This window comes from Puntigrus tetrazona, chromosome 23 (assembly GCF_018831695.1).
Source record: "Puntigrus tetrazona isolate hp1 chromosome 23, ASM1883169v1, whole genome shotgun sequence".
In the NCBI taxonomy this organism is placed as follows: domain Eukaryota; kingdom Metazoa; phylum Chordata; class Actinopteri; order Cypriniformes; family Cyprinidae; genus Puntigrus; species Puntigrus tetrazona.
The window spans coordinates 16076696-16101420 of NC_056721.1; the positions used below are offsets into that span (position 1 = coordinate 16076696).

At 39.3% G+C, this 24725-nt stretch overlaps 2 protein-coding genes across 6 annotated transcripts in view; one reads left to right on the forward strand and one right to left on the reverse strand.

Moving 5' to 3' along the window:
* kmt2d (lysine (K)-specific methyltransferase 2D) overlaps positions 1-6307 on the forward strand; it is a 32438-nt gene extending 26131 nt beyond the window's left edge. For all 5 annotated transcript variants that reach the window (XM_043225248.1, XM_043225246.1, XM_043225244.1 and 2 more), the window contains exons 48-54: positions 30-1371; positions 1474-1610; positions 3047-3177; positions 3270-3555; positions 3640-3713; positions 3795-3903; positions 3998-6307. In XM_043225248.1, the coding sequence (XP_043081183.1) occupies positions 30-1371; positions 1474-1610; positions 3047-3177; positions 3270-3555; positions 3640-3713; positions 3795-3903; positions 3998-4090 (2172 nt within the window). In that variant the 3' untranslated portion in view covers positions 4091-6307. The remainder of the gene's footprint in view (positions 1-29; positions 1372-1473; positions 1611-3046; positions 3178-3269; positions 3556-3639; positions 3714-3794; positions 3904-3997) is intronic.
* A 729-nt stretch (positions 6308-7036) lies between these two features.
* On the reverse strand, positions 7037-23064 carry acvr1ba (activin A receptor type 1Ba). The gene is made up of 9 exons (XM_043225249.1): positions 22874-23064; positions 12903-13145; positions 11949-12194; positions 11643-11873; positions 11153-11320; positions 10908-11064; positions 10674-10798; positions 9587-9717; positions 7037-9231 (listed from the first exon to the last, which is right to left on the reverse strand). Exons 1-9 carry the CDS (start codon positions 22962-22964, stop codon positions 9106-9108), a joined length of 1518 nt encoding a protein of 505 aa, XP_043081184.1. The 5' UTR covers positions 22965-23064; the 3' UTR covers positions 7037-9105.
* Positions 23065-24725: the final 1661 nt, after the last annotated feature.

Below are 24725 nucleotides of genomic sequence, written 5' to 3' on the forward strand. Positions count from 1 at the left end.
TCTTCTGACATTTTTTTACACTTTTGCAGGAATGCCAGGAGCAAGAAGATAGACCTGCTCAGCACTGTTACATGACAAATGTTTCAGATCTGGATGTGCGCCACCTGCCTGTTATTCCTGTTGAGGTTTCTCCACCTCCATCACCATCGCCACCTCCTCCTCCTCCACCTCCACCTCCACCTCCATCATGTACTGCAGCTGAGCCAGAAATCATTACTCAACCTGAGCCCAAACCTGAACCAGATGCACCAATTCAGACTACATCATCCCCTTCGGCAAGTCCAAGTGCTCCTGTCAAAACTGAATCTATAGATAAATTGGAATCTCACAGCTCTCCTGTTGCTATGGAGTCTGAATCTCAGGAACCTGTGGTCCTTCCCCAAGCTGCTCCATCAGAAGAACAACAACCTCCTGCTCCAGCCAGTTCTCCTCCTCTAGACTCCCCCACATTGGAGATATCCCTCAAACCCATCAAACACCGTAGCAGGCCTCTTTCTGATGAAGAAGAAGAACGACCCAAGGTTAAAAAATGGAAAGGTCTGCGCTGGAAGCGTCTCCAGATAGTCATCACTATTCGCAAAGGAGGCTCTAAGAAAGAGAACAGCCGTGAAGTTTCAGAGCTCATGGAGCGTCTCCGCATTACGCTGAAACCAGACAGGCTTCCCCGAGACAAGCGCAAGTGCTGTTTCTGCCATGAGGAGGGAGATGGTGTCACAGATGGACCTGCACGCTTACTTAACATAGATGTTGATCTGTGGGTCCACCTTAACTGTGCTCTATGGTCCACTGAGGTGTATGAGACCCAGGGAGGAGCACTTATTAATGTGGAGGTTGCCCTTCGGCGTGGACTACGCACCCGCTGTGCCTACTGTCAGAAGACGGGTGCTACTAACAGCTGCAATCGTCTGCGCTGCCCGAATGTTTATCATTTTGCCTGTGCCATCCGTGCACGCTGCATGTTTTTCAAAGACAAAACTATGCTCTGCACCCAGCACAAGCTTAAAGGCCCCAGTGAAGAGGAGCTTAGCAGTTTTGCTGTTTTTCGACGTGTCTACATTGAGCGAGATGAGGTGAAGCAGATCGCAAGCATCCTACAACGTGGCGACCGCATTCACATGTTCCGTGTTGGCGGGCTCATCTTCCATGCTGTGGGCCAGCTCTTGCCTTCTCAGATGACTGTGTTTCACTCACCCACTGCTATCTTTCCAGTGGGCTATGAGGCCACACGCATTTATTGGAGCACTCGTGTGCCAAACCGCAGATGTCGCTACCGCTGTCGCATCAGTGAACAGGATGGCAGGCCTCTGTTTGAAGTGCGTGTGCTGGAACATGGGTATGAAGACCTGCACTTCCGAGACACCACTCCAGATGGTATGTGAAAAAAAGTTTATATTCTGGAATGACTGTAAATATAATCCTAATGGAATGTTTTATTTTGCTGTGTAATGCTAATGTCATGCTTCTGCTCTTCAGGAATTTGGTCCAAGATTGTGCAGCAGGTTGCCAAGCTGCGTGATGAAGCAGCCATGTTGAAACTCTTCACCGAGCATGTCAAGGGAGAGGAGATGTATGGGCTCACTGTCCATGCAGTGATGCGAATCACTGAATCGGTGAGAAGTTAATAAGTATGGTTGGGAACAAAGAACTGTTAACAAAGTAAGAGTTGCTATGAGGTGGGGTAGAGATTTTTGACAATTGCCTCAATCACAGATAAATGCTTACATGACGTTGCTGTGCTATGTGGTCATGAAAAACAAATGTATAATATGCTATGCATAATTATACATTCAAAGAATAATTATTAAAAACAATTGATTTCAAGCCATTGAAATGCTATCAGCAGAGAAGGGGAACTCCTTTCAATCTATCATGAAGTGCACATGAAGACAATTATTTAGTAGAATTCAATTATTTTCACTGGTTTAAAGGCATTGAACATTTTAAATACACACACTGTAAAAAACACTGTTTTTAAACGCTACAGTAAAAACCGGTTAACGATAAATTCTTGTACAATTTACAGGGAAAAATTGTAAATTCACATTCTCAGAATTTCCTGCATTGCATGTAAAATGTAGTTTGAATTTGTTTTTTCTTATCACTGTTTCTTAGTTTTTCTTTTCAGTTATGTTTATTAGGGTTGTATGTTACATCTAATGTTGTTAAATTAATGTTTATTGCATATTTCAGTTTATCATGATGGTGTTTAGTGTTTGTATGAATGCACTTTCTATATATGTTATAAAAGCTGCTTGTGATGGGCTTTGGTTCAGCATGTGACTTTTTCTTAATCACCTGCATTTGGTGTTTATCAGAGTATTTCAAAATAACCAATAAAGATTTCAGTATTTGAATAGGTTGGTATTTTAGCATTATATAATTAAATGAAATTATGGTATTTAACTGTAAATTTAAGTTAATACCGTAGAACCTAAAATATTGTTACCATGTTTTTTTTTAGGATAGAATTTCGACAACCACAGCTCCCAGTTTTTCACCTTAAATGTTATGGAAATTTTTTGTTTATATATGCACTTGTATCATGAGTCAAAATACCTGTCTTTGCCTGTATCCTCGTAAATACAGTAATTTATGTCTTAAGTGAAGGCAAGCAACTGAAAACGAAAACGTGTAACAGTATATTGGATCCAGTTAGCTCTTAAAGTGACAGCATATTCCTGCGCTATAATTTATATTAATCAAACCATAAAGAGAACATCTCCCACTGCTCTTCACTAATTTACTTTTGTAAATTAAATTAGAATAACATTTAATTTACACAAAGAATTTGCAGTGTTTTATACATTATAACGCATGTAGCATTTCCTGTTTATTTGTTTTTCTATGAAACTCCTGTTGCTATTGGAAATTTTCAACCATTAACACCTTATTTAAAGCAAAAATAACCATATAATGATATGTTTTATAATGAAATAAAATGTCTTTTATTGTAATGGGAGCTTTGTCAGATCGCCCACCCATAAATTTTGACTTTATAATAATAATGAACAAGCTTATTTATTTGTTACTTGCCTATGTCCTACAGCTTCCTGGTGTGGAAAACTGTCAGAATTATACGTTCCGATATGGCCGCCATCCTCTGATGGAGCTTCCACTCATGATCAATCCTACAGGCTGTGCACGATCAGAACCCAAAATTCTCACCCACTGCAAAAGGTAATGAACAAAAGAAATTGTAGACCGTACGTGTCAGATAAGTGTGGTTTGGAGATCGTAAGGTTCTAATGCAATTTTTTCCTGCTCATCAGGCCTCATACTCTGAACAGCACGAGTATGTCCAAAGCCTATCAGAGCACATTTACTGGAGAGATCAACACCCCATACAGCAAGCAGTTTGTTCATTCCAAATCTTCTCAATATCGTCGGTTGAAGACGGAGTGGAAGAACAATGTGTACCTGGCCCGTTCTCGCATTCAAGGACTGGGTCTGTACGCTGCTAAAGACCTTGAAAAACACACCATGGTCATTGAGTACATTGGCACCATAATTCGCAACGAGGTTGCAAATCGCAGAGAGAAGATTTACGAGGAGCAGGTTTGTACATATCAAGCTTCCAACATATATTTGCTCTAATTGTCCATTCTTTTTCTTCTAAACCCAATGTTTGTTTTTAATTAGAACCGTGGGATCTACATGTTCCGCATTAATAACGAGCATGTGATTGATGCCACCTTAACTGGCGGTCCTGCCCGGTAAGATGCTACTTCCTGTGCTCTTCTTGCAATCCAGTTGTTTTGTTTGGGTCTTAGTTTCTGATTTCTTCCTCTCCCTAGTTACGTTAATCATTCTTGTGCACCCAACTGTGTCGCGGAAGTAGTGACATTTGACAAAGAGGACAAGATCATCATCATTTCGAGTCGCAGGATCCCAAAGGGTGAAGAGGTTAGTTAATCTTTTCCCCCTTTTTTTCCTCCGTGTTCTCAGTGCTTTTCACCAGTGTGACGTTTTGTATCGTCCTCTCTCTTTTTTTTTTTAGCTGACATATGACTATCAGTTTGACTTTGAGGACGATCAGCACAAGATCCCCTGCCATTGTGGAGCCTGGAATTGCAGAAAGTGGATGAACTAACAGGGACAGAGAAAGAGTCCGACCCGTCTTTGCTCCCTGGTGCCAGAACACTCCTGCGCCAAAGCCTGTTATATTCTTACTATCCAGTTAATAAGCTGCTCTAAATTGAGGAAGAAAAGTTCATTCTCAGTCACCCGAAAGACAAGACTTCGTTATTCACAACAAGAGCCAAAGCTTTGAAGAGTAAACTTTTGATGCCACAACCTTTTACAGATGAGCTCAAAGGTATTGGACCTGCTTGAATCTTTCGTGTTGATTTTAAAAAGTACACCTCTGCCAAAAGCACCTCTACTTCCTCCACTGTTTCCTCCTACAATAAGCTGACTCTGGCTGCAATCGATCCTTTCGACATCTACCAAAATAACCGAAGCTATAGCATATCAATACACTTAGACTAGAACTCAGTGAAGATGTTTGATTAAAGCCATGTAAAAGTACTCAAAAATGAACTAGTACACTTTAGCTTGGACCTATCCTTTCCGCTACCACCCTTTCCGTCACCCCAGATGAACGCTCTCCCATCAAATCATCAATGAAGATCGTGGACATTGGCAAGACAATCCTGGAGTGGCTCTGCATAGAACTGTGATGAGATATAACGTCGAAATACTATTGACCTGTGGCTCGAAAGGCACCAGATGTTTTATTATATTGAGTTAAAAGGTGGGTTTATTTCACCCAGTCTACCTCATTGAGTTTGTGGGACGTCACTGCTTTGTATTAAAACTGTTAAGTGCTACTGTGGAAAGGGGAAGGCAGGAATGTGTCCATGGCAATTGCCTTCTCGGATAAGCAGGGAAACTTAAGCAGCAGGTTTGCTTCTATCTATATTTTGCTTTCTGATGATTACAATAGTGAGCCAGTGCAACTCTTTTTGATTTGATTATACAAATGAGATACAGTATATGACGATGCATTACTTAGAGCAATCAAAACTCAAACGGGTGTCTCGGAGGTCACCTTTTTCCGACTGTAGATATCATGTAGCTGCGTCGACACACATAAGGATCATGCTTTTAGTGTAGAAACGCTCATCCGGATTCTCTCGCGTTCTTGACGACGGAGCAAATTATAAGAAAGGGCCACGGTGCGGATCCACATTGGTGCAATTTGAAAGATTATAGGGCAAAAACTAGTGATGCAAGACTGCCACCGCATTCAACATGTTTTCCCATCTTGAATCCTTCCATCCTGCTTTCATTAGATCTCCGTACGGATCTCATCACTCCAACCAGGACCCTTAGGTGTAAAGCCTCTTCCCTTCTGTGATAGTGGACTGTTGTAAACTTACTGTAGTGAGTCTTTCTCTGCCTGCTGACGGCCGGTTGTATCTAATCTATGTATCGTGGTTTGATAGTGGTAGCACAGTCTACAGGCTTGACGCAGTGATGGAGGAAGACTTCAAAAGGGCATTTCTATTTTCTTTTATAGTAAAGTAATTTAAAACAGTTAAAAAAAACAAAAAACCAAAAAAACAGTTGAATTTCAAAGAAGGGAGTTGAACAAAGTCTCCACATAGCCCATGCTACTTTGTTCCTTTCTCCCCTGACTTATGACCTCACGTTAAGAATAAATGCAAAATGTATAAACTGTACATAGTAGGGGTCTAAACTCTTTATCCAGCCCCTTTTACATCAAATTCAAAATTGTAGAGAAATAAAATTCATGAAAAAAGCAACCACTGGATATCATTTTATCAGAAAACTAAATGTGTATATATCTATAAATATATGTAAAATGGCAAACTAAGTAATATCTTTATGTATATGAACAAGAGTGTTTTTGCATTTAACTTTTTTTTTTTTTTTTTTTCTATCTGCGTTTTTCCTACAAGACCATATACAGTTTAACTAAAAAAGGTGTGATGTTTCTCTTGTCTTCACCAATGAATTTTGGAAGACTTGTTGCGGTGAATGGCAAACATTTAAGATGGGATTCATGCAAAGTTTTTTTTTTTTTTTTTTTTTTTCATGGAAATAGATACTACTTTTGTTTTTGAGAGATACAGCAGTAAAATGGTGCATAGCATTTGTGTATTTATGTAATATTGTTCACGTATATTTCTTTTATTTATGCTACTGCTTGTGAATTACTGAACCCTGTCCTTGAATCAGTGACAGTTTAATTAGCATATACAGTTAATGGAAAATCTTGAATCTCCCAAGATGATACTGTTTTTGATTCGTGTCCTGTTGTTTTCTTCCCCTCCCCTTCCTGTAGAAGTGAATGTTTTATATGACTTATGAAAAGGCCGCGTAGTCGGAAAATGGTATGACTTCATTAATCGAAAATATCTTCATTAATTACATGTGAATTGCACTCAGCATTATTTTATTTATACATCCTCCGAACTAGCGTTGGTTCTTTTTAAGGGTAGTCTGTTAATAAACATGGGCGCTTACTGGATTTTAGCCTGAGTAACTCTCGCCCCCCTTTGTTCTTTTGAAATCTCTTAATTTAAGATCTCTACTCGTATTGTAATTAAATCCTGATTTTGGTTTTCAACCTGATCTACTTTTTAAAAAAAGATGCTGCAACTGTACAGCAGAGCTACTTTTAGGGAAGATGATGAATAAAATGGTCATTTTTATTGTATGTGGCATGTTTTGTATGGATATAATTTTGAATTGTACATATTTTTTGACGTCAGAGGTTGCATCTCTTTATATACGGCTGTCCCTTTCCCTCCCAGCCCTCCATTTATTTCTTTGTCTCTGCTTTCTTTCTTGTAAAGAAAAATAAAATGCATTTTAAATATAAAGTGTTCTTATGTTGTTAAAAATTATTACTTTATTCAACAATTGTTCTCTTCCGCATCACTATCCTCCGCCATTATGGAGAGTAGCAAGATACTGGCTCTCGGATTTAATCAAAAATCTCTTCATTTGTGCTCTTAATTTGGGTTGAGCTGTTCCTTTAAGCTGTTGGAAAGAATGAAACCTAAAATAAGAAAAAGGATTTATTACTGTATACCATTTATGTACATTATATTAACTAACCCACAAGTGGATTTGTTTTCAATATGTTTAAAATACACATGGAACCTCAGGATCAAAAACTCATATGCATTGGATTGAAAGCATCAGCTACCAAGTCTGAACTCTTATCATCAAGACTAAAATGGACAAACATTTCAGGGAATTTCGACTAAATTGCCTCCATAAAGTGGCAGTAACTACCATCTGAAATGAGTTTCATTCCTTAAATCTTCTGCAAAAGTTACATGTTTTACAAACATCTGCAAAATCCAAGTTGTAAGGGAAAAAAGCAAGCACAATATAAATAGTGGAACAATTAGCCTATACATTTCTAAGGACAGAATTCCCAGTGTATGATGTAGAGCACCATGATATAACAATATTCAGTCATATTTCTCAGTTATTTTAGCCTTTCTTCGACTGAATTCAAACGAATTCCAGCTACACAGAGCAGATTCAAATGATATGACCTTGACAGTATAAAATGCACAGGTCAATCACAAATGGACTGTAATAGAGCCTGCAATCAATTAAATGATACACAACACAGGACCCTTGTTCTCCTCCAGCCCTTCAACTAGCATTTGGCTTTAATGCCAAAGCTAATGCTAATCTAGTCTCATTTTGCATCTACTGTTTATATGTATATCAGATTCCAGTTAGTCATTCACAATATCTGCAGATTTCTTAACTTTTATCAAGACAATGGTGCAAGCGAAGTTAATAAAGGATGGAGGGAGTAGTGAAGTTGGCATATGATGCAGTGACGCCGTGCCCAGCATTCGGTGGTTAGTCGTTGCAAACCCTAAAAATGTTCAGTAGTACTTTGAAATTAAACTGAATGACACCTCTTCAATGCAAGGCAAAGCAGAGCAATATAAATGTTGTAATGCAGGCAAATAGAGAGACGCATTATTTTACTTCAGCACTTTACATGTGTGTGTCTACTACATCCCTAAAAGGACTGCAAACAAATAACAACAGTGCATTTTAACATGCCAGCATCCCAGAATAATGGGAATAGAACATACTAAACGTTCCAATAAAATAAATTCATTTGATAAGTTGAAAAAAAAAAAAAAAAAAAAAAAAAAAAAGCAAAGCATACAAGTGGTAGTGACTTTCCTTATGCCAAAAAAAGTGTTATTTTCTCAGTATTCCATCAGACAACAGGACTAAACAATCATCCCACAATGCATTCAGCAATCACAACGGATTTTAAGAACCCAAAAACAATTAAATAAACCACACACACACACACACACACACACACACACACACACACACACTCTCCCTGTGAACATTTAAAAAGCATTCGAACCCGAAACCAAATTAATGGAGCGAGTTTTTAAACTAATGCAGCCTGAAGGAAGATAAATTAGCAGGCTGATTTTTACTGGAGTAAATAATCTGCACTTCTTCATTTCTTCCACAGGAACAAAGAAATGCAATGCCACTTTGTCACACAGTCACGTGTGTTCGCTTTGCTACACTTAGGTCTGTACATAAATTGCTAGTCATAACAGGAGGAGACAGTGTTATCCACATTTTTTCACATTCTCACAACAGCAGTAGAGCACTATATATAATCACAGATTCACACTGGAATATGACATACGTTGTGTTAGTGTGTGAGGACGCACAAAAATGAAATCGAAACATTCTTTTAAAAAAAGTCACACGGCAAAGTCCATTTTGGACGAAAGTGGTGAAATAAAAACGATCAAATCAAAATGCCTGTCACAGTTCCATTGTCATTCCTGCCAAAAAGAAAAAGAGAAACAACAGTAGGTCCATGGAGGGAGGTTGTGCTGAAATCAGCGGTTGGAGGCTCATCCACAATTGGGAACTTTGATGTCGGAGAAGGGAAAAGGGCTGGGATGGACTCAACCTCAGTAGTTTCGTCTAAGATGGTGAGGTAGGCCTCGTCACAACTTTTAGAAGGTTCAAAAAAGGGCTAAAACTGGCAGGCTGCTTTTGGCGTAAGTCTTTATTCGCTTGTGCGTCTCTACAGGGATCTGCAGCACCCCGCGTCTTTCAGATCTTAACGTCTTCTTGGACGCTGAGTTGCGAGAGAGTCTTCTTAATCCGCAGAGCCGTAAGCCTCGCCGCTCCGTTGGCATACCAACACTCCCGCATGATCTTCCCCATCACTCTCAGCGCCTGCGGAGAGAAAACCCAAATAAATCTCAGTTTTCCAGCCTCTCGCACAAGTATGCTTGCGAATAACAGCTGAATTTAATTAAAAGGCTATATTTTCACATTGAAAATCTCAGATGGCACGTCTGAGGCACCCGAAAATGCCATTTCAAATTGGCAAGCATGTTTGTGGTGAATGCTGTACCATTATTCGCTTTTTTTTTTCCTTAGTGTGGTCTACTGTTATCATCAATTCCACATGTACCAGTCCTAAAAGTCATTTATTGGCTGAATAAACTGCGGCTGGTCACTGAAAATGTCAAAGCTGGAGGGTCACAGGCAAAAAAACGCTTTGAGGCTAAATAGTGGGAGTTTTTACCTCGTAGCTCTGCCACCAGTTGGGCACATTGGGCCGTAGTCTCTGATCGCACACCACCTTCCTCATCTCTTCTATAGATGGGTCGGAGGGCACCAGATCGTAGTAGGGAAGCTGGTAATCTTCATGGATGCCTGAGAAGAGAGGTTCACGTTTATTTCTAAATGGCTCAATGCAACATTTATGTCATATTTTATTGCTCGTGTGTAGCAAAATAAATCAGCATTCACAGTCCCGAGGGGAAATATTACAGCTGCAACCAAATATTCAAGATTGGGAGCTGGAGGCAGGCCTGACGTTCCTGCGCTCTGATAATTTGCTACTCTAGGCCTCATGTTAGCTGTATTTAAACCTGTGAACATATACATTATTACACAGCAAACGAATTAAAAGACTAATAATTGGTTTTAACATTAATAAATACTGAATACATATTGGGGCTACATAAATTGGCCCAAAATTATTACATAACTGATTAAACATTAGTGCTGTCAAACGGTTTATCATATACAAAATAAAGGTATTTGTTTACATAATATAGTATGTATGTGTGCTGTATGTTTATTATGTATATATGAATACACACACATACCGTAAATGAAATTTTTTTACATATATGTACATAGTAAATACACACTTGTGTATACAAAACTTTTATTGCATATGTGATTAATTGGGATTGATTATTTGTCAAATTTATTTAAAAAACAATAAGTTTTTACAGGAATCTATGCTAATCAGCTAATATATGAAATGCAAAAAGGTCAGGCAAAAGATATAGATTTTTTTTTCTCCTCCAGATTTTCAAGACGTCTTTTATACACACCAAACTGTTTTCAGTTGATGAAAATACAGCAAAAACGGTAATATTGTGAAATATTATCATACTCCTACCAATTTAATGCACAGATTTGATTTCAGTGTCACATGATTCTTCAGGAATCACTTTAATATGCTGATTAAGTGCTGAATAAATGGTCCGGAGACGTGACACCTAATACTCCATGGCACCTACAGCCAGTGAAAGCACTGATATTAAATCACATTTGCTAGAAAGTTGTGGGCAGAATTTAAGTTCCTTTTTCCTCACCTCCAGCATTACACCGTCGCGCAATCTCCCAGTATACCAGTCCCAAAGCGTAAATATCAGCACACTTGAAAGAATCAAAATGCTTCATGTTGATCGTTTCATCTAGTACCTCTGGGGCCATATATCTAAAGAGAGGAATAAATTCATATCAGGTAATGCAGTTATCTTTACGGTTCAATTTATATGAAGCAGCTGTTAAATGAACGTGGTAGCAATGTCTGGCAATAGATGTACCTTTTGGTGCCGACCCTCTGATTAGGTGCGATGTCTATAGTATCAGTGATGGACTCGTGCCGTACAGCGAGCCCCAGATCTGCTATGGCACAAGTACCATTCTTTTTCACCAGGATGTTTTTAGATTTGAGGTCACGGTGTGCAATGCCTGGTTTCCCTGTGGGTGGAGACCATCGTGATTGAGTTTGGATTTGAGAGATTTTCCAGTTCAGATGTAGAGGCTGACATGATTCGTTCATATTTACCCTGTGTTCCCAGGATCTCCATGTGCAGATGTGCCAGGCCGCTGGCCGCTGAGAGAGCCAACTTAATCATCCCCTCGATTGTGACGGAGTAGTGGTTGAGATAGTCGAATAATGACCCATGTTCGTGATAGTCCGACACCAGCCACAGCTGTGTCCATGTGCCATTGTCTAAGAAACAGACACAAATATTCAAAGAGAATAATATTTTTTATAATGTTAAATACTGAAAGCGTACTGTAATATAAATCCAATAGACAGATAAATAGGTATGATTAATTGTTTAAAATTATTACAAGATTTTAAATTACATTAACATTTAAATGGATGGATAAATCATTATTTGAAATATTTTTAAATAAACAATAAATATATTTCATTTATATGTATGTAAATACACATTAAATATATAATGTACATTTATTATAGATAAATAATAAAAATTTTAAACACTATATCAATGAAATTAAACAACAGATGGATAGATACTTACCCTTATTATCAGCAGCAATGAAGCCCAAGATGTTCTCGTGACGGAGCATGATGGTCTGGTAAATCTCAGCCTCACGGAACCAGGAGCGTTCCTCTCTGGACGAGAAGATCTTTACAGCCACATCCCCTCCTCTCCATCTCCCCCTCCATACTTCCCCAAAGCGACCTTTACCAATAATTTCCTGCAGAACAATTGTCCTGGCCACCGTTCGCTGAACAAACAAAGGCAGACCTGCAATGAGAAAACTCATTAGCACACAAACCCTCACGCTCCTCACGCACAGGAGGAAAGTGAGTGGCAGCTCACCAGATCCTGAACCGGAGGTGGACAGATCGAAGATGAGATCCTGTAAGGTCTTGTCTTTGGCCAAGTACAGATGATCACAGGACGGATCCTCAACGTCGAGTCGCTGTCGATGGTTATAGTTGCGCTGGTGATGCTGGAAAACGAGCACTCCTACGATAAGCAGCAGGCAAAAGAGAAAGACCGGGCCTGCTATCACTGCCACCAGCTCTACAGGACCCCAGCTGTCCTCTTTACCGTCAATAATGCCTGAAAGAGAGGAGTAATATGCACTTTAGAGGGATGCACCAATATTAGAATTCTGTTTAATACTGATAACAGGTAGATAATTATCTTCAAGCTAGGATTAATAAATACATTCAAATTTAAACCCGAAAAATTAAAAGTAACAGTTTTGAATACCATAAGTGAAATTAGGCATCATATTATAATACACAGTGCAAAATAATTTATTTTAAATATATATTGTTATATTATACTACATCCTTAAACATAGTGCGACCCTGGACAACAAAACCCGTCTTAAGTAGCATGAGTATATTTGTAGCAATAGCACGGGTCAAAATTATTATTTTTCTTTTATGCCAAAAATCATTTGGATATTAAGTAAAGATCATGTGCTGTAAAAAATATTTTACCACAAATATATAAAAAAAATTACATTTCAGTTATGCATAGCTAAGAACTATTCATTTTCTCAATATCACCCTCAGATTCTGGATTTTCAAATAGTTGCATCTCAGGCAAATATTGTTATATCCTAAAGCAAACCGTTATTTATTCAGCTGTTAAGAAATAAAACCAACAAAACAAATAAATAAATTAAACGAACCCTTTTTGCTGGTTTTGTGGTCCAAGGTTAAATATTTAAACTGAATAAAATAATAAATAAGCTAATACAGAAAAAACAAGCAAACTATTGACGATGAACACTAGCGTATTGGCCTGTACTCCTACCGCTGGGAATCTGGAGGTTGATGCTGTTGCAGAAGTCTGTATAACAGCAGTGCGTGTTAAACAGGCCTTTGGCGCTCAAGCAGTAGATGGGCTGTCCGGGTGGTACCAGATTGACACGGGGGATGCAGATCCGAACTTGCTGCTCCTCCTGACCTTTGATGTGGGACGTAGAGGCCATGCAGGCCCCATCAGTCTCGCAGACATAACCGCTGCTCTCACAGGCAGTGCAATTACACTTAAGAGCTAGACAGAAGAACAGAGAGAAGAACGATTAAAATACGACTCTAAATAACAGCACATTATAAATGAGGTGGATTTTAAGTGCACCCTTTAAGTGAAGTGTGCTAACTCGAAATATCCACCAGAGGGCAAGCAAGTCTAATTTAAGGACATGAAGAATCACCGAGTAAGGTAACTCAGGCCAGAGGCACTGCATGCAGAGTTCAGTTCGCTACCAAACTGCATAACATGAAACCGAATCCGTCACTGCAGATGAACCCAAACAGACTGTGTATAGCAGAAGCTGGCATGGGACGGCCTGATTCGGACCCCCACTGCAGCACTTTTATATCAGCAAAACACTTCACAGACTATTGCGTTATTGCAGTCCGTTTGCAATGAATAATGAGCAGGATGATTAGATTTGACAAGAGGTACTAGTATCAACATTGCATTAAAATCCAACTGAATGTAGATTTTTTTTATTAAACTAAAAACGGGCAATGTCTTATTTATTATTATTATTTTTTAATGATATCGAAGAAAGGGGGGCTTTGGAGTCAAGCTGGTCTAATCGCTAAGAAAATAAATGTACTCTGCACCAAAATATCTAGAAATCAAAATGGTTCATCTTCTATTGGCAAGGTCGTTTTTAGATTTTGGATTTGATACATGAAGGAAATTACGCTTTTGTTTCGCAGACCAGCTTGGCATGGTTAACATCAGATGAAGGAAAACTCAAAATATCTTACCATCTCACTATAACTAGACCGCTAGGCGTGTTTACACGCACTAATTTCCGTGAATTGGAATACATCTAATCTGATTAAGATTCTAAAATAATTATGTTTATGTGAAACCTAATTGTTGACATCTTCGTTTATACGTGTAAAGTTATTCCAAACAAAACTTCAGCCCAGCCGCCATGTTCAGAGTGGGAGAAAGCTAATTTATCGACATAATGTCAACTAACGCAATTTTTTCCATATATCTAAATAAAAAAAAAAATGTATATATTCAGTTTAATTCACAATTTCGAAAACAACAGAAGCCTGATGGAAACCGTCACAGAAATTCTAATGGTTTCCATTACAATACTATTATGAACTAATTTTTCTAGTAAAACCATTGCTAAATTTCTTTTTGTAGAGTGTTTTTGGGCACTTTTCCATTAGAATTTAACGTCCCACCAACAGAACCCATCACATACCAGTAGACGCCATAGAAAAATTCCCATTATGACCATTAAAGCCATTACATTCTCTGTTGTGCTTTGAGCAAGGTTCTATAGTTTTTTTCAGCAGGGTAGTCAAGTACAGTGGAAGTATCATAGAACAGATGGTAGAATATATAAGTCCCTTTGAGTATTAGGTAAATGCAATAATCTATGATATTGAAGTACAAAATATAAAAACTTCCAAAGTAACACCTTTAAAATCCCTTGTAACATAACAGTAGCTTTTTGCTGCCTAACCTTAAGAGCCTGAGAGCATAAATAAACTATATCATTAATCTTCAGGGGCATTCGAATGGCACAGTGATGAATGACCATATCACCTTTTGAAACTTTTTTTAGACCTGTCATCACCATTGTGTATTTTTGTGTCTCTTCACCAGATCAGACAGACTCAGACAGGATGCGATGATGGCCGGTACACAGACGGCCGAGGGTGACCGAGGTCATGACACCAGGGGTGGCGTTCATACTTCACCGGCGCCCTCGATTTTATCCGAGCCGCATACAATGGCAGACCACTCTAGACAAATTGCAGTGGTTTTAAAATAACAAGACTTCAGACGCTTGACTGCTGATCACAACATGGTCCACCAAGAGACAAAAAGTGCCTTAATGCCCAGTCTTTTCTGGGCATCCCTGTCAAGAACATTCTATTCTAATCCTCTTTTCTCACTTTAATGCTTTTCTTTCGCCTTTCCCACATGTTCAGGCCTCTGTTTTTACTTTGTAGTCCCACTGTCACTCATCTTGCTCCACACACACACACACACACACACACACACTTAATTGAACTGACTCACTATGCTTCCTCCCACAGTTTTTCGCACACAGGTTTATTGCACAACTGATGACATGCAAGCGGCGGAACCACACCCTCCTAAACAAGTGTCAACTTTGCTTTTTCACTGTGTGTATTTGCGTGGGTGTGTGTGTGTGTGTCAAGTGTCATAGAGCAAGAGAGGGAGTGTGAGAGAGTGTTTGTGTACTCTTTATAAATTTTATAAAGGCTGTGATCTAACAGACACCGAAGCACGCTGCCAGTAACCGTTAGTGGAGCGGATCCAAGTCAACTGAAGTTCACATGCACAAGGAATTTCCTGCAGATTACACGGAGGTAACCAGGCCCTGATAGCGAGAGAAAAACAACCCGGTGCCATAATAACCCTCTAATGGAGCACACACGATATCATTAAATCACCGGGCAGCAAATAGAATGACCGTAATTGCCTCATAGTCTCTTTCTAAAGAGGTTTGAGATGTGGATATCACATTAATCATAATCAGGATAACTATACTTACAGCTGAAGTGTGTAATTTTACGGTTAAAATGCTTAAAGGAATATTCTGGGTTCAGTACAAGTTGCTCAATCAACAGCACTAGAGGTACAATGTTGATTAGCACAAACATTTATTTTTATTTACTTGCCCCTCCTTTTGTTTTAAAAAAAAGTTAAATTCTGGGTTGCAGCGAGGCAAGAACTGAACTGAACCTGGCCAATCCTTCAACATTAACACACAATAGTAAAGTCGCAAGATGTAAACGTGTATTGTGTATTAAATTTATTTTAATGTGGAAAAAAAGACTTTCTACTAACCTTTTTAGTGTAAAATTATATTCTGTTTTATTCTATTTCACTGTCATGGAAACATAATGCCTAAAATTCCAGTAAAAAGGGCACAACAACAGACAACAGTACACAACACAAACTGAAATACAACTTTGAACAGAAGATTGATTGTAAGTGATTTTATATTATTAAAAGCTATATATTATTAAAACTATCGGTAACCATTTGAAGACTGATTTAGCCAAAAATGCATCTTTTGCAATACCAAAACCATTCTGTTTGTGCATCTTGACTAGTCTGACAAAGTTAAACGGACTCAACTAATGGTGTGATTTGGGGGCAAGGCTATCCATTTTGTCGACCAATTAACCAATGAAAATGAAAGATGAGGGGCGTTATTTTCACAGTTCTGCATGGTGACAGAAATTAAAGTTCTTTTTGAAAAGTCGCCATCAAGCAATAAGGATTCCAGAGACATCACAACTGGAAAAACACAACACTGGTTTTATGTGAGATCAAACAGTTATGAAATCACAAAGCCTTTTCAAGTCACCTTTATATGCATTGTATAATGTTGACATAATTTAATACGTTTTTCCATGTAACAGAGAGAAAAAAAAACAACTAAGCTTTTCATTACCCCATGATGTAGAGTGTCAAGATATCAATATGCCAGTGCTAAATATATCTAACAGTATGTGTTTGTGTACTTTAAGAATATTGTGTAGTCACTAAACTGTTTGGTGTTTTTAAACAAAGTCGGCATGATGTGTAACTTAGCTATTTTGTAATGCATGTTAAAGATCTTAATATAAATGATTCCTCTATCTGTATACGTTTTAATTTTTTGTGTCATAACTGGCAAAATGACTCTCTCTGGTGACATATTTAGGATTTATCAAATCATTCAGTCTGCCTAATCCCACTCCTCCCCACGTCTCAACATCAAATGGACTGAACCAGTTCCCAGCCCTAAAACTTTTATTTTGTAGTAATCTGTTACAATCGGATGTCTGTCACGTCACAGAAGAAAAGCTATGTAGCTGCTTTCATTGCGACTTTAATCTCAAGTAGCATTTTGTGGTATTTTACAATGAATTTTTTTCAAATGATAGCTATGCCTGTTTCTCCATGTAAAACACAAAGGCACATTGTGAGCTATTAAGACATAATAATTTTATACCATGTTTACTGTGACTTTAATTTACTAAACTAAACCTTCCACAACCGCCGTATCACTTATGCTAGAAAAACCCAACACTATTTCCACTCCAATTCCTGCAACACAGTCTGTGAAACTTCAAAAAGACCAATCAAAGTTTATGCAAAGCTAGTCGACAACGCGGCGTGCGAGGCTCCAAACCTGCAGAGAGGGAGCGTGAGCGGTTCAGGCCAAGCGAGGTCTTGTATGCGCATAATTGGTGGCCTTACACTAGCTCTTTGTGTGGAGATTAAGGGGACATGAGGAGGGATTGGGCGGGCTGTGTCTGGACAAAGGATGGGAGTGGGTTGTGCGGTGGAGGATGGGGGAGTTACTGTTAGAGTGGCTGGGGGCAGGGGACTCCCCTGACATGCTTTTAAGAGCTGCCGGTGAAACAGATATGCCAGGACAGAACACAGAGAGGTAACAGAGGGTGACTTACAGAACCCCCAGCTGTGAAGGGATTTCGACCGAGGGACTAGCTGCGACAGACCTTAAAACCCTAGTCTAGACTTGGCTTAACCCAGCAGAAAAGGGGGAATTCAGTAAAGGACGACATCGAAATCTCACTGCCAGTGTGAAGTTCCTATCATTCCATTCTTGTTCAGACAGGAAATGAAAACCATTGCGGGAAGACGTGAATGAAATCGTTGCCATTAACAGTGTGCTTGGCTGATCAGAGCGGGGCTCATGGGAAGTCTTTAGTCAACGGTGTAGCCGCAAACAACTTTGCATTACCGGCACTGTGACTAAAGCCTTCTTCACTATGGAACACAAATTTCACAACCTCTCCTTTAGGACTACCGGCTTTCCATGTTGGGGTCAAAGCGAGGATTAAGAGCTCACAGGGTTTGTGGTTTAAACACTCAGAGGCAAATATTGCCCCCTGCAACACAAGCAGTCCTCTCATATCTATTACAAATGGACGGCCAGAGCGGTGGAGGCATTATCTCTTGCTTCACCTCCTCTAGATAATGAAAGCCCATCATCCTCCTCTTCTAGCAGGATGCCAGGGGCTACTGAGAGCGGGCAGACTGAGAGAGTGCAGTTACCCAAGATGCATAGAGCTGAAATGAGATCCATTGAGCACCCAGACAGGGAGCTGATTAAGACATGCCGACGCCACCAGACAGCGCGCGCACACACACACACACACACACACACACACTCGCGCAGACATGCACTCTAAAACACACGTCGAACTACACTCACAAAATCAATGCAGTGAAAGGAAAGGGAGCTTCTTCAGAACCCTCATGGTCAAATTACTCATCTCTTCCAGAGGCAAGAATCTCTCTTTTGCCTCTAAAAACATTTAGAGTTTTTTCTCTTTTAAAAGGGCAGCAGGCTCAAACCATTTCATGTGACAAAAAAGTTCTCTCTGAAAAGAGGTGCATTAGTTTTTAATAGACACACTACCATTTAAAAGTGGCCAGTCTACGAAATTACAGTCACCTCTCGTGCTCTCCAAGTCTGTGTTTATTTGATGAATTTTTTTTAAATAAAATATAGGAATATTATTAAAAAAAGTAACCATTTTCTATTTCTATATATTTATACTTCAGTGTCAGATGATACTGCAGAAATCACTCTAATATGCTGATTAGGTGCTCAAGAATCCTTTCTTATTGTTATGAATGTTGAAAACAGCTGTGCAGCCTAATATTTTTATGCCAATTTTTCCAGTATCCTTCGATGAATAGAAATTTCAAAAGAACAGCATTTCTTTTAAACTGAAATCTTAACAGAAATGTCTTTTCGCTCAAAATAAAGTCACATTGCATTTGCAGTTTTTTGCGGAACTTTCTGGAACTTGATGGTTGAGTTGCCTTAACGATAATTCAACAATATCTGATGGAAATATAATGCTATAGAGGTTAGGAATGACATGAGGGAGAGTAAACAAGCTTATTACAACACAAAATTACCCTTATTTTCAAGAAAATAAAAGCGGCAAGATAATGATTTTAGTACTGAGGGAAAAAAAGTCAATTAAATGTACTATTTCTAAACATGCTGTATAATGTAGGTCACACAAAGGTCTGCCTCTCGATGTAATCGGTACTGCCCGCCGGCCATTCGGGTCATTAGCAAGGTCATTAATGAAGCGGAGACCAGCTTCAGTCGGCTGTGACCGTGGACTCAACCCCAGCAGCCGGCCTCCCCAGACACATACTCGCACGCACACACACTCCCCATGAACCCACATATCTTTTTTTGCTACACTTTCCGTTCTCTGATCTTATATACAAGCACACACATGCAAAATATGGCTTAATGTGCTCCCTTTCATTTCCATAACAGCACTCTCAAAGCACCTGGAGCCCTCCTGCGATACAGGCTTCAAATGTCTGCTCCTTCCTGCCTTCACAACAAGTTCAGAGAGACTGAGGTTCAGAACATCTCTATTATAATTGCATGCGTTAATAAACAGCTAAAAATGTACCGGTCACAGAGAATTAAAGGAAAAACAAACATACAAAAACATATAAAAATCTCCACCATACAAACTGTAGAGGAGATTGTTACTTAATCATAACAGATTTGGAGAAGTTTAGTATTACATCACCCTCACCAGTGGATCCTCTACAGTGAATGGATGCCGTCAGAATGAGAGTTTAAACGGCTGATAAAAACAACACAAAAAACCACACGACTTCAGTCCATCAATTCATGCAGTGGAAAAAGTCCATCCCCTGTTGATCTCTCTTGATTCAAATAAGGTTTTGGATTGTCATTGGAGAAAACTTAGAAACACACAGCTTTTCACTTCACAAGAAATACATTTTTGTGGTGTGGATTACTTATGAATTATTGTGATGTTTTATTAGCAGTTTGGACTCATTTTGACGGCACCCATTCATTGCAGAGAATGCATTGTTGAGCAAGTGATGAAATGCTACATTTCTCCAAATCTGTTTAGATGAAAAAAAACCTCAAACATCCTGGATGACCCAATTTTCAGAAAATTTTCACTTTGGGTGACCTATTCCTTCAACTCACTTTTTCCACTTTTGCGGTTGTTGTTATGAGAAGTGGAACAATGTAATGGTCATTTCTTATAAGTAAGTGAGTCACTCGTGAAAATGTAAGTTTCAATGGCTTATTGTGTCATTCCTGAAGTGTTTTTCACCAAACGTAAATGTAGGAGAGCAGGGACTTAATGCTTCAGTCTGGTCTGTGTGTGAAGGGAAAAGAAAAATGTGCGAGAGAATGAAAGATGATGAAAGCGACGCACCCTGCCTCACGGCTGTCTGCCTAGCTCACAGTGCCCATATCACATTGCTGTTGTTTTCTCACACAGGCCTGCGAGAAGCGTCACACAGGCATCTAGAAGCTCGAAGACTCACGACTAAGCCAGTTTATCAAAAACAAACAAAAAAACTGCATGCTTACTGGAAAACTAGGCAGTCAAACGGCAAGTCCAGTGCCTTGAGACACAGATTGCTTGCTTTCAGCAGCACCTCGATGGAAAAATTACCATAACGTGGTTGGAGTCGCCAATCTGTTTCATTTCCACTAGTCTGCGTCCAACTACCGGCAGCTGTGCAAACCCATCACTGGCAGCCCAAAGGCGCCTCTCGTGCTACAATCCGCTCACTGTAGAGTCTGACATTGAGCTGACCCAGTCAGACGTACTACAGGTGGGATCTGTCTGTTTAGCATTTCCTATCAAGTTCTATTAGAGCATTTGGCAGCATTTTGTGCAACATAACCGTTTGCGAACAGTGGGAGAGATCCTTCTCGGAAAAAGATGAGTCACCAATTAGAGATCACAGATTGCTGAACTTTCTCAAATCGCCGATGAAAATGGCCCCTGCTGTGTTACATTTCATTACACAGTCTTCGGCGATGCGCCTGGAGCACAGCGAGTTGCAATGGAGAAAATAATTTCAAATTTTAAAGACCAAAAGATCCACGCTCATTAGTATTCTAGTTGATCGCACTACAAAAACGTGTTTTCATACTATATTTTGTTGACTTCTCAAAGTCTTCGGCACAACATCACACTGATTTGCACAGTTTTGTCGTTCCAGAAAATCTCACTGGTGTTTCCAAGCATAAACTGTTATCGTGCTGTGCCATGCAACCACAGACATGTTTATTTGTGCTTTGGATGTAACCACCATCAGTTTGACCATACAAAAGAAAGGCAGACTCCCTTGACAGGCCACTGAATAGGGCTCATTGCCCACATTTCCATTACAAAGGACCAGACTCCAAATCTGACTTGAGTCTGAACTTGCTGAATGACCAGCTTCCCATCGTACTCTACAACAAATACGTACTTGCCAGGGGTTATAAAACACAACATTAGTTTTCTAGAACCAGTAAAATACGTGAATAAATTAAGAAATGTGCAATATTTCAGGCCTTATGGCTTGGCGATCGCAATGGGGTCAATGAGGACTGTTTTCGCCAGTCGAAATACACAATGCTGATTAACGTTAAGAAACACCGCCAGACTGTTTTGTAAACAGGGTACACCACAGCAAACGATGTACTGTCAACAACATTTATGATATAATCTAACATGTAGCTACAAATAAGGCTGGCCATTTTAAATGAATCACTGGAATTCATGTTGAGTTGCATTTCACAATGACTCATGACTGGTTTCTGCTGTGTTTTGCTGATGTTAAAAGTTATTTTTGTTATTTAATCTGCATGAAATTAACAATCATCAACAATGGATGGAAGTAAAGCATCAAAGTAAAAAAAAAAATCCAACCACCTATCGGTGTATAACTCGCGGTACTTTGATGTTATACACAGGTCGGTGGATGCAGCGACGCTTTAAGTCGAACACACCTTATACCTACCATTTTACGTCACGACGTATTTAATTCATCACGTGGTTCCTTACACTCTAGTATGGTATTTCATGCTGTACAAACATTCTGCTCCTTTTTTAGTTTACGAATCGACTATTTACGAAAAAGACGGCTCCTGGTTCGATTAACAACGTCGGTAAGTTTAGAAGCGGTCGATAAAGTTCGAACAAATCCTTTAAATCGGCAGTGTGCACGTGAACCGGTTCAACCAACCGATTAACTGAAAAGATTCGAATCAGAAACACGATTAATTTACGAATATGGGGACATGGCTCGTGCAAACCACCGGGAAAGGTGTTCCTTGCAAGTTTATTCATTTAAGTTTTGCGACATCTAACGTCTGTTACATGAAGTCATGTGAAATTCTGGAGGTTTGAGCAAACTTGCCACAATTTACTATAATATTTTATAGCTGCTAGTAAGCTTGAATACATGCATTTTAATTGTAAGCGACAGCAGGCCTTTATGGACAGGGAAACTATATATATATATATATATATATATATATATATATATATATATATATATATATATATATATATATATATATATATATATATATATACGCCTACATTAAAAAGGAACAGCGAGAAACGCGGTTAAATCCTAGCCCTTTCTACGAGCCTTAAATATTCTACATACAAACATAGATCATGTGCCGCGAATGAAGCGCAATTCAAAATGCAACGCTAGTTATATATGAATAAGAAATGATTTACGGTACTGATGACTGGTTTACAAACCCCAGACACAGCGCCATGATGAGCGCCAGGCTGCCCCGTCCAGCACAACACAGCACAGCCTGGCCACACTCTCTCTCCACACACCACCAGCCTATCAAATAAATAAATACACACACGGAGAGAGAGGTGACACACACACACACACACACACACAAACACCCGACTCACCATCGCCGACCGCTATTAATCCACACAGGGCGAGCAGCGCTACAGCAGTTCGTCGTGGAAGCATGACTGCAAGATTCCCATCTCTTAGCATTAATGCATTCGTTGTGTGTGATATTGACAAGCGAGCGAGACTTCCAACACAACCACAAACCAACCAACCATACACCGCCTGCCAGACTCGGCTAGACAATAGTGGGTTAAAGGGGTGTGACTACTTTTAAAGGGGAGGGCTCCACGCCTGGGCTCCTTTGTTGTGGTGAAATGTCTCTTTACAAGGACTCATTTGTGAATTGGCCCGATGGTCCTGTCTGTAGTCGAGGGCTCATCGGGTTTGTTTTTATTTATTCTGCGTCGTATGTCTCAGAAACTTAGCCTGTGGACGAATTAAGACAAGTGACACTGATTTTTAAACAGTGGGGGAAAAACTGTTCACAAATCAGGAAAAACAAACTTTGTAAACCAAAGAATTGCTTTAGACTAATCAGTTCAGATGTATTAACGCAGATGTGTTTTTTAGTACGAACTGCTTTTCACTCAAAATGTGGGTCAATGCTTTTTTTTTATAATGTTTTAGAAGCATGAATAATATTAGAATTTAAATAAAAATGTAATATGTTAATAAGCCAAGTCATTTCAGTACACACATAGCATAGTTTAAACTGATTTATCTGGTGTTTATCGCAACCATATTTATCACACATTTATTAAACATCGGTTGCATTTTCTTATTTATTACAGTTTATTTAAAAAGTACTTGTAACAAACATATTTATTATTTCAATTTAAAGGGGTTGCAATTAGCAGAAAATTAAAATGATTAAAATAATTTAACAATCATAGCCATCAAGACTTTTCAGAGTAAATCATAAAATGTGCCGTACACATAAATTCATTATTACAGAATATTTTGTGTAATGGGAGAACACTTTTTTTTTCGACATGTATAAAAGCAGCTTTCTGGTGACGTCTTAGTAGTGATCCAGCAGGTGTTCGCTATCCTTCAGAGTCTCAGCATTAATAATCTGACTCCGGAGCCAAAGTTACCTTTGTTAGCCGGACACACATTGTGCGACGTGTGTGATCCAAAGTAGCTTACAGAACCCATGTGAGCAACACGAAAAGCATTCAGGACTCCCACAAAAACCACAGCATGGGTTAAGCTAAGAGACCTCAGACCCTCATAACAAATCACTGATTACAAAAAATCAGTTCTTCGCGAAAAAGGAAACTGCGTCTTTAGGGAAACAAGTCAAACGTATTCCTATAGGAGCGTTCTGGCTTCTGCCAGGACCTCAGGATGTTTACTTCCTCTAAATAGCAGGGCAGAGGAGAACTTGTGATTTTAATTTTGAGGAATAAAGAGACATTTGATGCACTCAGTATTTGTCCTCCTAATGGCCACATGACACGAGGAGACTCTCGGTTAGTGCATTAAGCCGTATGGGTACGTAAAGAATGATGTACAAGACCTAATCTAATTACGCTGAAATTCCTTTCAAGTCTCTCTCAACGCAAAGGTCAAACACAAAGCGTTTAGAGTTGCGGCCTGCAGTCTAAAACCTCTATTGTTACCATTAACCTCTATGCCTTTGCTAGACTGCATACTAATCTGGCCCCTGGCTGTCTATTGTCTATAAAGTAGGGTCATATCTTTCAATTATCAATCCACATATTTCAGCAGGGCGTTCATATCCGAGTTTTCCCAAACAAAGGCGTGTGGAATGGGTCCACTCTGTGTAAAATGTCACAGCTGATAGAAGGACACCGTTTCAGGAGGGTCTGGCCTACCAGAGCAGGGCATTGATACTCTACTCAGCCACCGTGCGCCTGTTAAAAATAACCCTCTCTCTGT

What these genes read in the sequence shown, in the direction of transcription:
- acvr1ba (XM_043225249.1), bottom strand. Translation starts at nt 22,964, where the DNA reads ATGCTAAGAGATGGGAATCTTGCAGTCATGCTTCCACGACGAACTGCT. An exon ending in CACCTCCGGTTCAGGATCTG is followed by an intron (nt 11,874 to 11,948) that starts GTGAGCTGCCAC and finishes TTCTCATTGCAG; the next exon opens with GTCTGCCTTTGTTTGTTCAG. An exon ending in GGAGATCCTGGGAACACAGG is followed by an intron (nt 11,065 to 11,152) that starts GTAAATATGAAC and finishes CTCCACCCACAG; the next exon opens with GGAAACCAGGCATTGCACAC.